Source organism: Limanda limanda, chromosome 9, assembly GCF_963576545.1.
Source record: "Limanda limanda chromosome 9, fLimLim1.1, whole genome shotgun sequence".
Taxonomy (NCBI): Eukaryota; Metazoa; Chordata; class Actinopteri; order Pleuronectiformes; family Pleuronectidae; genus Limanda; species Limanda limanda.
In genome coordinates, this window is record NC_083644.1 from 25,124,612 (window position 1) to 25,137,724 (window position 13,113).

The 13,113-nt window shown below is 43.1% G+C and overlaps 1 protein-coding gene across 1 annotated transcript; it reads left to right on the plus strand.

The window, feature by feature from the left end:
• The first annotated feature begins 2,072 nt into the window (after positions 1 to 2,072).
• lmo4b (LIM domain only 4b) lies at positions 2,073 to 9,718 on the plus strand. Its single transcript, XM_061078483.1, has 4 exons — positions 2,073 to 2,203; positions 3,832 to 4,072; positions 8,391 to 8,487; positions 9,557 to 9,718. Exons 2-4 carry the CDS (start codon positions 3,837 to 3,839, stop codon positions 9,716 to 9,718), a joined length of 495 nt encoding a protein of 164 aa, XP_060934466.1. The 5' UTR covers positions 2,073 to 2,203; positions 3,832 to 3,836.
• Positions 9,719 to 13,113: the final 3,395 nt, after the last annotated feature.

Below are 13,113 nucleotides of genomic sequence, written 5' to 3' on the forward strand. Positions count from 1 at the left end.
TTCTGAGGGAACACCCCCCCCCCCCCCACCCACCCACACACACACCCACCATCCAACCCCCCAAATCTCCCTGACCCCTCAACCTCCTCCTCCTCTTCACTTCAACTACTGCCCATTTATGAAAAGCTCATTAAAACAGGCCTGGAACAAACAAAGCTTTTCCTGTGAGGCCCCCTTTCAAATTCATTTCATAATTTCCCTCTGTTTTAATCATTTATATCAATTAATCATTCCTTGGTGGAAAGATATTCTTCGCCATCTTCTGTGGTGTTTTTGTTCTAGCGATTGAGCGACTTGATGAGGGTGTCAGGAGAATGTGGCTCAAACCATGGTGGAGTAGCATTGGCTTTGCCAAAGGGAAATCAGCTCGATGCAGCACAGTCTCTTTGGAGCTGCAGGAATAATTAAACAATTAAAGTCAAGAAAAAGATCATCTTTACACATCTGATGTCTTTCTAATGGAGCCAGAGGCATCTTATAATGAAGCTGTTTTGTTATGTAAAACCACTCAAACTAATGTGAATCTCAAGCAACTTTTTTCCAAAGCAACTTTTCTCCAATAGCAACACTTATTTTTCAATGTATCCATTTTTGCACAGGACAGGTGTCTAGTGGGCATCTATGGCTCAGGGGGTAGAGCGGGTCTGCAGGTTTGAACCCAGTCTTCTCCTTTCTGCGTGCTGAAGTGTCCTTTGTGGTATACTGTGGTATACTGAACCATAATCGATCCTATGTGCCAACTGTAGTACCGGTGTGGTTTATGATGGAGAAAGTGGTGCACTGTGTGAATGGGTGAATGGTAAAAATGTTACTGTTAAGAGCTTTGAGTGCATCAAAAGTAGAAAAGGGATATATAAATACAGACCGATTACCATTTACACTGCAAGGCCTTTTTTCTTGTTAAAGCTGAAGATGAAAGAAGAATCCCCATCCCTTTCAGCATCCTGCACAATAACATGTCAGCACCACATTGCTTTTATTAAAAATCTGTTTCAGTTGCTTCCAACTTATCTTGTCTTTGATGTCGCACAGGATGGTGGGGGAAAAAAATAAAACTGTAAGGCTGAATTAATTAAATGATCTCAGCCAAATCGAGGTCTTGCAGATTAGCCTTAATAGGTGTTGAAACCAATGACCTGAGGCTTAATGAGGTTGGAGACGACAGGAAGGGCCTCGCTGCGATTACTCCCAGTGACAGACGATGGCGCCACTACGCAGCTATTAGGCCTTGATATTTCCCAGAGGTTGCAGTCATACTCGGTAAACTAAGTAGTTACTGAATGTCAACTAATTGAACTCAGACATGAGATGAATGTGGCCAAGCGGATGTCACCACGCAGCTTGTATTTATGCATGTTTCACAGGAGACCATTGCAAGCAGAATTAAGGAGCGATCCGTCACTTTATACCACGATGAATATCAGCAATCACGGCCAGTAACTCCCCTGTTTATGAGCGGTAAAGACTAGAGGAATACTCTATCAATCGTTAATCACCGGAAGTTACAAAGAGTGAAAGAAGAATTGATCATAAATCATCTTAGTTCTTAATCATCTTCTGTGTTTTTGTTTTGTTTCCTTCTTGTTCCAGCAGTCCTCTCCTCCTTCACCTCCCTGGTCCGTCTCCTCGTGCGTCTCCTCACCTCCGTCTCCATCCATCCTCCGGCTCGTCCGCGTCCACACGGCGGCCGCGCTCCGATTGGCCCGCGATCGAGATTCCTGCTCAATGGGCTGCGCGCTGATTGGCTGCGGCGGCGCCCTCGTCACGCGGCTAAAGGGGGGTGTTTGTTCCTCTCCTCTCCAGCTGGAGGTTGGTTCCTGTCAGCCACACATGCGGGGAGTAGAGAAGCGGGAGCGGGCGGAGACACTGACGGGACCCGGAGCAGAGCGCAGCGGAGGACGGTCACTCAGCCACGGACACTTCCCGGTGTTTGCTGGAGGACGTCGTGGCGTCGGCACGTCCCGCGGAGGACTTCTTCTGTCCGAGACGACAGCGGTGAAGCAGTAACAAAAAAAAAAAAAAAAAAAAAAAAAAAAAACTCCAGTGGAAATACTATCTGATAACTCCATTTTACGAGCGCGGAGCTGGAGGCCGTGTGTCCGCTGTTACCTGCACTTTTCCCGCTGTTACCTGTTCTTCACCGAGGAGCTCCCGGTTCAAGTGGTGAACTTTGCAGCCATTACACCGAGACGACTCCAGCGAGGTGGGTGTTTGCCTCTGTCAGGGCTGCGACTCCTGTACAAGTGTGTTTTATTCTGTTCTAATTATAGCCGCTTCCCTCTGGAAACTAGCCTCCCCGGTTCTACTGGTGTCTTTATGCTAAGAATGCTAGCGCTCATGTGTGTAGCCCGTGTAACCCAATTCTTCTTCTTCTTCTTCTTCTTCTTCTTCTTATCCCCCGTTCTCTAATGTGATGCTACATTTCCTCTCTTTTCCCGTGAAGAAGCAGCAGTCATCGCACTGGAGCTTCTAGCACATGGCAGCCTGATAATGTCCCCCCCCCTCCTCCCTCCTCTCTCCTATTTCCATGACTTGCGCCCAAATTGCCTGCCCGTGTAATTACTTGAGTTAGCCCATTTAACCATTTAAGTTAAAAGCCACCCCCTCCCTCTCCTCTCCTCTCACTCCTCTCCTGTCTCCCTTCTCTCTCACTCCTCTCCCGTCTCCCGTCTCCTCTCCCGCATGTTCCCTCCTTCCCTCAAAAAAAAAAAAAAAAAAGCTCCTCTCCTGAATGAAACTTGACGATCTTGTTTATCCAGGGAGTCACTTTCAGGTCGCCTTCTTGATTCAGATTTAATCAGCACTATGGTTTGTCCCCTAAGAGCCACCGTCGCTAATGGGCTTACTGAATGCTTTTCTGTGTGTACACCCCCCGCTCCCACCACCTCTCCCCCCCAACTCTAATTAGCCTACCTGCCTTTCACAAAGATTTGGCTTTATCCAGGCATGTAGTCTGCCTCACCAAATTGGAGAGGATACATTTAAAAAAAGCCCACATAAATTTTGCAGGTGAAACAAACTCCTTGCATTTCCTCAGATTAGACCACATAACATCCTTACAGCAGGTCTGTGGTGAAACGCGGCTGTAGTGCGAGTCCCTATTAAAGGCGCTGTTAAATATTGGTTTTGCCGTCACGAGGCAGATCATATTCGCTGCTCAGGTCAAAAGGCCCAGCAAGCATCAAGTGTTGGTAAACTCAACATGTCAAAGTGTCTGTTTTCCGCCCATTCCATTTGTGCTGAGCAACAGCAGCCCCCTCCCCAGCTATTCAAAGTGCATTAGAGTATAGAGTTGTGCAGCAAAGTATTATGCTGTTTAGAATTTCTCCGGACAGCTCAACAAAAGCCTGCGCAGCACAATTGTTCCTCTGGCCCCTGGTATTATCACTTTACAGACGTTCATCATGAGAGGACCGGTGAAGGCAACGGCACAGGGATAACACGGAGAACAAGAGCAGATTAGTTTGCTGAATTACTTGTAGCACAACAGAACTCGGAACTGCTCCCCTAATGAGATCAGCTATTTAGCTTTGCTATGATTTGCAGGCTGCAGCTGCTCAAAGACCACACTGACAGAAGAAGATGTTCCAAGGGGCTGACATTTTAGATTTGATAATTGACTAATTCACTTGTGGAGTGTGGCTCGCATGATTTATATGTACCTTTTTAACATGGGGATTCCAGATTAGCTGTGACCCATCTCAGGTCCTAACCCCAGCCGTGAACCAAACTAAATTTAGCAGGTAAAATCCTGAACCGCAGACTTCTGGGTGTGACACGCACCATCACTGGGACCGTCGTCTTCATCATCTCTTCTGTTTGTGTTTATAGGGACAATGGTGAATCCCGGAGGCAGCAGCCAGCCACCGCCGGTGGGCACGGGTTCTCTGTCCTGGAAGCGGTGTGCAGGATGTGGGGGGAAAATCGCAGACCGCTTCCTCCTTTACACCATGGACAGCTACTGGCACAGCCGATGCCTCAAGTGCTCCTGCTGCCAGGCCCAGCTGGGTGAAATCGGCACGTCGTGCTATACAAAAAGTGGCATGATCCTTTGTAGAAACGACTACATCAGGTGAGACTGAGACCTCAGAATGCATGCACACAGCAAATTGTATTTTATTGAATGTTATTACCGAAGATTATCTGAAGACATTTCCGTTCATATGTTACAAGTATAAGTGGATTTTTAAGAAAGTTCCATTTCTCAGAAACCAGATGCGTTTACTTTTAAAAGTCCTGGAATATATGTAGTAATAGTATTAAATCAAATAAAACCAAACGGGGCTAAATTAAAAATGATAATTTCTGGTCATGCAATAATCTGCCAGGTTGGGTGTATTCCCGGGGAACATGCGTCTCGTTGTTCTAACATCATCAGTGCTTCTTAAAGTAATTGTTAAAGTCTTCCTGAGAGTGGTCTAACACGCAGGCGTGTTGACTGAGCACAAAGTAATAGACTTGTGTTGGAGGGCATCTGCATGTCTGTGCTGTTTGCGGTTCATGGTCAACTGAAGGACAGAAAATGAGTCGTGTAGGATTTGTTTGCTTTACAGAATTGCGAACGCTGTTGGTTTTCTTTTTTTCAGTCTTTTTTAACCTTACAGTAAAGCACCAGTTAATTAGCAAAGAGAAGCTTTTTAAATATTGTAGGTGCAGCACACTCAACCGCAAGTTGGTGCTGACATAATGCAGGACGACAGGACAAGGCCCAGTTTACACCCTGAGGGAAAAGAATTGTATCGATTACATTTTTTTTATCAACAAATGTTCTTTAACAATTCAGTTCACATTTATGTCTTCAGGTTTATTGCTGGTATATGTTGAAATACATGTCAATTATTGTATCTCACTTTGGGCACACTTCATTTCTTTTACTTGAGTATTCTAAAAGATGTACCTGCGCTACAGTCAACATGCGACACTGCTATTAAATATGCACTGATAATTCAAAATCTAAAGTGTGCCTGCGCGCTCTCACACCCACCTCATAAAAAGGATGAGGAAGTCAATGGGGTACTTCATTCATAATGGGACTGTAACATAATTAAAATTAGAAGAGGGGAAAATGTGGATACACCTTTCCACTTGTAATGAGAGCATGCTTGGTGGAAGAGCTAAAACGCATATTATGGAACCATGAGATCTCTGCAGAGATAAAGATAGGAGCGGGGGAAAAAACATCTGACAGTGAGTCTACACAATTAAATGCTTTAATTATAGTCCCCCTCCATTTCCTTTAGTCCTGATGGGTTTTATCTAATGAGATCGGGTCCCTGGCTTGTATCCGCTCCCAATGACGTGTCCGAAATGAATGAGAGCCACACTGCAAACAAAACATTTAATTAACCAAATTGGCTTTTGAGAGAGAGCAAGAGAGAAAGACGGAGAGAGAAGAAGGATTATTGTGAAGGCCATTTGCTGCAGTTTTTTTCCCCTTCATCTTAAAGGGGCAGACTCATTTTTGTAATAGACTTGCTAAACTGCTCGTATGTCATACATTTTCTGCTGTAAGCCCAAACTTCCATTCATACATCTGATATGAAAATGCTTCTCTGATTTAGCGCAAGTCAGAATGCATCACATCAGGGCTATAATGGGATGTATGCCTGGCCCGGGTTGATACCCATCTCCCAATCAATCAAGTAGGAGTATTCACAAACATCGCAGGACAAACACCAGCTCTGTTTTCCATGCAGCGCTGCCACCAAAAGCTTTCATGTCAGGCTAAAAGCCAAAGTTGCGTTTTGTGGTCGGGATCATGTCGTACTAAGCTGTAGGTAATATTATTTCTGTGGGCTGCTAGTAGAGGAGAATTAATTTACTTGTGGCTGCTGGATTCAGGGAGAATGCTGTCCCCTTAATTGAATAAGCCAAGGTAATTAAATGGCACTTTTCCAATAGAACGTGTGAGGTAAATCTAATAGTTGGTTATTTAATATCACTTTGAAGTCTGCCCACTCAAGCACTATGACAGCACAAGAGAATGTGAACTATTAGGCCAGGAAAAAACTGGGATCTCAGAAATTAATTAAATCGCATGCAATTTAGGGGAAACGTTTATCTTGATTTGTCATAACAGAATTAATTCAAGGCCTTCAATTCACTTGGGGCCAGATCTGTTACTCTGAATTAACCAAGTGTAATTTGGCTGATCCCCCACCGCTGCTGCAGCCGCCACCACCACCCTCCACCCCAGCACACACCCACACCTCCTCATCCCCCTCCCCCCTAAAACACATGCACAACACAGATCCATGTGCACCCTCCCTCATCCTTGCAATCTCCCCGCCCCTCCCCACCCTGTCCCTGGCCCCTCCACCCTTTTCTCTAATGCAGCTCTTGCCATTATGCAAAGCTCCGCTTCAGTATCAATATGGCCTAGTGCTTTTAAGGTGCTTTGGCTGCTGATGTAGAGAGGCATTTTTAATGGACTGTGTTGCAGAAATCATTGTTGTGGGGTAATTTTACCCTACTCAAAGGCCCTGGTGAATGAGGTCTGCATTTACCAGACAGCCTAGCAGCAAGCCATGCTATATTTCACCTGGCAGTCAGTGCTGAAATGAAATCCAATAGTCATTGCCTATATAGACAACAGACAGCTCTAAATGTGTTTTTGTGTTTTGTTATTTAATATAATCAAAAGCGTTGGTTGTAGCAAAGTCACATCCACAAGGGGAAGACAACAGATAAATCAAGATAAATCCATCCCCCAGAAAGATGTTAGGAAGCTCTGTTTTTTTAGGAGGAGAAAAGCAGAAACCAGATGTGTCATTGCAATTAAAGAGTCCCTTGGCCTTAATTATACTGACCTGGGGTGTCTACTTCACCTCTGTGCTGTAGTTCACTGGCAGAAGAGGCCATTAGAGCCCAAGTTCAAACCGATATAGCTGCTTAATTGAGCACCTAAAGGCTTTGGCTCCTTAAATCAAAAACTATCAAGAGCCTATCCCCTGGTAAAAATAACCAACCTGGTAAAGCTTTCCCACTCTGGTTAACCAAAAAAGGACTGTTTTGAAAAATTCAACGTGAACAAGAGGAACATGTTTTTACAATTTGAGTGAAGTTTGAGTTTCGAATGAGGCCACTTTGTTATGCCGAAATGTCCTTGCAGGAAAGTCTTGCTTCTCCACACACATTGCACGAGAGTCTTAAAGCAGGGCCTATATGTTCATTTCCACTATCATGTTTGTCCCAGTGAAAGCGGAGAATTGGCAGTGTTGTGACGACAGTCTCCAGTTAATTAGTTTCTGAAATTGAGTTTTGATGGAGCCCTTCCAAATGATGCCAAGACAAAATTTGCTTCTGCCGAGGCTGTCTTATTGAAAGCCATTTCTGTGTCCCTTTGCAAAGAGCTCTGGCGTGTTTGTTTGTCAATATATCTAACCACTGCATGGGTTATGGAGGGGTTGGTGGAAGCATTTATTGCCTTAAAAAATCTAAAAACACTTTCCTCTTGTTCTTTCTTTTTCTTGTACATTTTTTTTTTGCCAAACAACTTTATCTGATGCATACACACCAGTGTTAACCAATCCCCCCCTATCCCTTTCTTTTTCCATCCCTCTCTCCCTCTCTCCCCTTCTCTCCGGAGCATGTCAGATGCCGTGGTCTTATTTGATTGCTTAGGAAAAGTGCAGTGATAGAGCAAACACCCGGTGAGATATGATGACAAATGGGTCCAGATCCCAGTAAATTACTTTCTGCTCAAATCGAAATTTCATTCAGTTTGCTGCTCACCGAGATGAAGTAATCTAAATTGTGGACTCAGAAGGAAGATAGAAGGGAAGCTGGAGCAAGCATTTCATTATCAAGAGGGGGAGAGAGAGAGAGAGAGAGAGAGGGAGAGAGAGAGAGAAGGTTAGGGACGAAAGAGATGAGCAGAAGCAAATCTAAAGTGTTGACACCATGATTGAAAAGGTTAACCCATGCACATTATATATCAACCCGAGTAGCTACGGGTTTCTAATGGAAACACGGCACTGACGGAGTGTTCACAGGAGTCCTAATGGCAAAAGCACTATGTCTCCACCTGGATGTACAATCAAATCCTCTTAGGTCCTGATTGCTTATGTTCCAGGTTATTATTAGGTTGCAAAAAATGTGCACCCAAAGTAATATGCAGTTTCAGTGCTAGATGCTTGAGGAGAGCAGACTACTGCAAGATTCATTTTTCTGTTGATACTCTGACAATTTTCTCTCTCTTGTGTGTTTTTCCCTTCACTTTAGAAATGGAGCTGGGAGATAGTGAACGTGGCACTAAATATAGTTTTCATTCAGTCACATACTCGGCAGTCAAAAGTGGGGATGCCACAGTCCATTACACAAGGCTAAATCTATGCAGATGCATACAGTGGTTCCATCGTAACGTTTCGTTTTTCTTCCCTTTCTCTCAGATTATTTGGAAACAGCGGAGCTTGCAGCGCTTGTGGCCAGTCCATTCCATCCAGTGAACTGGTGATGAGGGCACAGGGCAACGTGTACCATCTCAAGGTAAACTCAAGTCCTCTATCAATGGCCCTGAGCCAAAAAAAGTAAAAATAAAAACATTACACACTGTTTTACTTGGAGCATTTGATTTGTAGTAAAACAATTAATTATAAAACTAATACGTGGATATGTGTTGATTTGGATGGTTGTACACAATGGCGACTGTATGGATAAATAAGGTTGTATTATAAGTCTGAACAGCTTTGTTGTTTTGGAAATAAGAGAATTAAATAATGCTTAAGTAGCACAATAAAACTGCGGTGGATTTTTAAATTACTAGATTAGTAATTTTTACAGACCAAGTCAATCAATCAAATTATTTGAGTTATCTAAAACTTAATCGATAGATATTTAATTGACAACTATTTTGATGTACACTTAAATTTGACCCTTCCTCTTCTGTAATGTGAGAAATGCTATTTTTTGTCACATTGGATCAATGTGTCCACTTCAGACATTTACTTATCAATTCTGCTGCTGTAAAGTTGTAAAATCACAATGACAAAACTCAGCAGATTGCCGTTAATGTTAAACGTAAGATACAGGAAGTGTAATCATCGGCGAAGGCAAGCTAGTTTCTGCAGCGTAGCTCAAGGCGAAAGGGGAAGACTGAACTACATGTTTTTTATCCTCTGATATTCACTCTGACGGCCTGTTTACTACACATGTGCACTACCTATGTTCAAGGGTTGGCTTCCTCCCCCTAAAAAAACCTGAGTGGAAACACTGTTTATGTTACAATAAATGAAATATTGCATTGATCTCAATTGTTGGTATGACAAATAAATAAATAACTTTGTACTTTAGTAAATAATTTTTTTTAATTAATTCTTGCCAATTTATAGGATAAATCTTCGTTTTATTTATCAGGGAAAGCCACAAATTGCTGTTAAGTAATTTTATTTTAATTTTACAACTCTAACCAAGCATCTGCACATAAATGTGAACATGTCTGTGTGTATCCCTTCACAAGTGTTTGCTCTTAGGTGTTATTACATAATGGGATTGAGCTGTGCCTTGTGGTCCTCAGTCCCGGTTGTCATTGCTTTTCCTCCTGCCCCCTCTCCCGCAGTGTTTCGCATGTTCCACCTGCCGGAACCGGCTCGTCCCGGGGGACCGGTTCCACTACATCAATGGCAGCCTGTTCTGTGAACACGACAGACCCACAGCACTCATCAACGGCCACTTGAGTTCACTGCAGACGAACCCGCTACTGCCCGACCAGAAGGTATGATTCCCCACCTTCTTCCCAGTACCCTTGCTTTCTCTGCACTGGTGAATCATGACAGGAGTGAGGGGGGTCCGCAGTTCTTAGTTGTTTGTTGGGCTGAAGCCTGGTGACTTCAAAGTAAAGAACAAGTCAGTAAAGCTTGTCATCAGTCACTTGGAGTCATTTGCAGGAAAAGAAAAACATCTGTAATATTCAAGCCAACATTTCTCACCCTGTTTATATTGATGTCGTCGATTCAACTCCACTGCAAGGCATGCAGCAGATATTAAATCTTACAGAGCAGAGATGAATTTTATTTTTAGACAGCCAATGGATTTTTCCATCATTCTTGTTGGAGGACATGCACTCAGAAAATCTGTATTAACCGTCAGCACAAAACATGTGAAAATGATTTTTTTTGTAGCGCTGTCCTCACGCTCAGTTTGTTGTGAGCAGATACATATTTTGACTCATCTTAAATTTATCTACTGTCCCGAGCCAGACTTCCAATTGTGGAGAAAAATGACACGTTGCCATTAATAGCGAGTGTTTAAAACTGCATTTGACTACTCCATCAACAAGACTGGGATCACCTGGGCTAAGTTATTACTCCCAAGGCCAAAAATATGTATCCAGGACCTGAGGTTGAACACAGACCGCAAGCTGCAGCAGCCAGTATATCATGAAAGCTGTCACCATGGCTTCCCCTGATTTGATCTTGATGCTTCCAGTGAAAGCAAAACAGAAGGCCTAATCCTATACGAAGGATAACTTCATTCTTCAGGATAGCTTCATTCTGCCCGCAGGAGATATAATCATTTTTGCCTCACAACAAGGAGCTTTATTGATACCTTGTCTGCACACACAGCACACAGAGAGATATGGGAGGTGTTTGGAGTGTGTCAGAGTCTGACTGAAAGAGGAATTATGTTGTTGGGAGCATGCATTTCACCTTGAGTGGTTTTGTGAGTAGAAGAGAGGTAGAACTCCATTAAGCCCCCCCCCCCCCCCCCCCCCCCCTGCACCCCACCCTCCCTTCCTCCATGTCACGGGCCTTTTAAGGGCTTGTCACTTTTACAAATCAGCTCTTAGAGCTCTTAGAGCTACTCACATTCAAATTGAAAGCTGTTGCATTATCTAGCTTAATTTTAAATGTCTGTTTAAGTCCTTACTCCCACCCCCCCACCCCAATGTCTCTTGTAGCAAGGCTGGCATAGTAAATATGAGGCCTCATTGTTTATTTATGCGCTAACATCAATTGTAGTGAAAACTGCTGAATTATTGATGCTAAAATGCAATCTGAATATTGGCCCTGGTGCTTTAATTATAGCAGAGAGAGAATTATTAAATAAACAGAGACACATCGCTCAGTGGGAACAGTCTCTGGATGCTTTTGTTATCTCTGTGAGTGAAATAACGAGAATTACCTGGCTGCTGACGCACTTCGTCGCACTAACGGTCTTGTCTCTTGCGCAAGAGCAGAAGGTGGACGGCCTGAAACAACACAGACTTGCAGTAGGATAGCGGCTCCCAAAATCAATATACAGTACCTCATGTATAAAGTGAGTGTGGAGGCTGGTTTAGCAGAGGAGAAAATTAAGCAGTCACAGAAACACGGGGTTATCTAGTGACCATTGTTTTGATTATGAGCAATTTTGCTGTGACATAATTGGTGTTGTCTGCGTTCACGGCATAGGGTATTTGATGCTCATTTATTAAGCTTTCTTCCCAGCTTCTTTCTAATCTCTTTGTTCAGAACAGACAAATTACCTCTCTCATACAGAGCTGCTTTGACCCAGGGGAGTGAGACCCTCCCAGCGTCAGTCACTTTAATTAGCCCCCAAGTAGGAGCTTGCAATTACTAATAGACTGAAGCCCTCCTAGTGATTTGAGGGATGAAGGGAAAAGTAAATCGGCCCTTAAAATCATGAAGGAAAAAAAGAAAAAAACAAGAAAGATGAAAAAGTTGGATGCTGGTGGAGCCCAGACAGATAATTGTCTTTACTCCCCGGCATTTTTCTGTTTCACAGGATCACCTCCTGCAGTTATGTTAGTGCGCGATTCTAATTATAGAGAGTCGCTTCATGAATGCACTTTTAAGTTAAGGCAGAGTAAATAGGACACCAGATGGTTTTCGAAGCCTGGCTGATCAATAAATTAAACCGTGAAGCTGGTGGAAAGTTGATTTATCACAGTGAAACATTGATGGCATTGTGTGAACTGACGCCCTTAATGACAGCCCAGAAATTTTAATTGTTATTTTTTTTATCTCCCACTATTCAGGTGTGTTAAGCGGGAGCTGTGCAGGAAGCAGGATGTGTGCCTTCATTTTAGCCCTTACTCATTGTCACCCAAGACAGCGTGGATCAGCAACACCCCAGCCTTTTAGCTGTGCTCCCAGGCCCTTTGCCCTAAAAGGAATCCTCCACCCATCTTACAAGTAACCTGACTTTTATTTCTGCAACCCCACACCCCAACGCTCAGCCTTCAAACTTGGCTTTTCCCCAAATATGGGTGGATACTTGCACTTAACCGCACCTGAATCAGGATGCTGAGGACTTCGTGACCTTGGAATAAAAAAGACCGGAGACGAATCAGACTCCAAGGGGACTCTTCGGGAAGAGAAAATTAAATAAAACACAGGAGGATGTTGTGACTGAAGTGAGGGAAGGAGAAAAAGACTAATGAGGTTAAAGAGATGCAGGCTTTTCAACTCTGCATATTTGTAGACATTGTGGGGAAAACCGGGACCTTTTCATTTTTCCTCTCTTCCTTTTCTATCTTCATTTCCCAACAACATGGTGTTTTCACTTTATATATTTTAAGTGTTGTCAAAGGGGAATGTTTTTTGTTTTCTTTGGTGGTATATGTATAGAAAAGATGGGGTTTAAAAAAAAATCTGTTGCTTTTTGTGGAAAACAAATCATGAACACTAGGTGTATTTGTATAACTACCATGTATGTACAGTATGCATGTAAATGTCGTTGTCCAGGCGTGGCTACAGTACATTCAAACTCTGCACACTTGGTTCCAGTTCCCCCTCCCCTTCAAACCTGAACCTGTGGCAAACTGAAGAAATTTGCTCATAGTCAGTAATGTAGAGATCATCACCAACATATAAATGCTGAATGAAAGAGAAATTTATTTGTGATATTTTCCGAGACATTTGCTCCAGTATGGTGTATTTAATTAATAAAAATATGTAAGATTTAAAAGCCTCTGTAAATTCATTGTAAAGCTTCAGAACCAGTGCTCAAGGTCGCTGTTTGCTCAAATTTGGCTAATATGAGATGAGAAGTAGACTTCATACAGTGCATCTCTATTGAAAATGAGTGTCACAATGTTGTCGAGTCCCTTGTTTTTACCAGTGAACCATTTCCGCGGCGTCTTTATGTCTGAATTACGTAATTACTACAAGA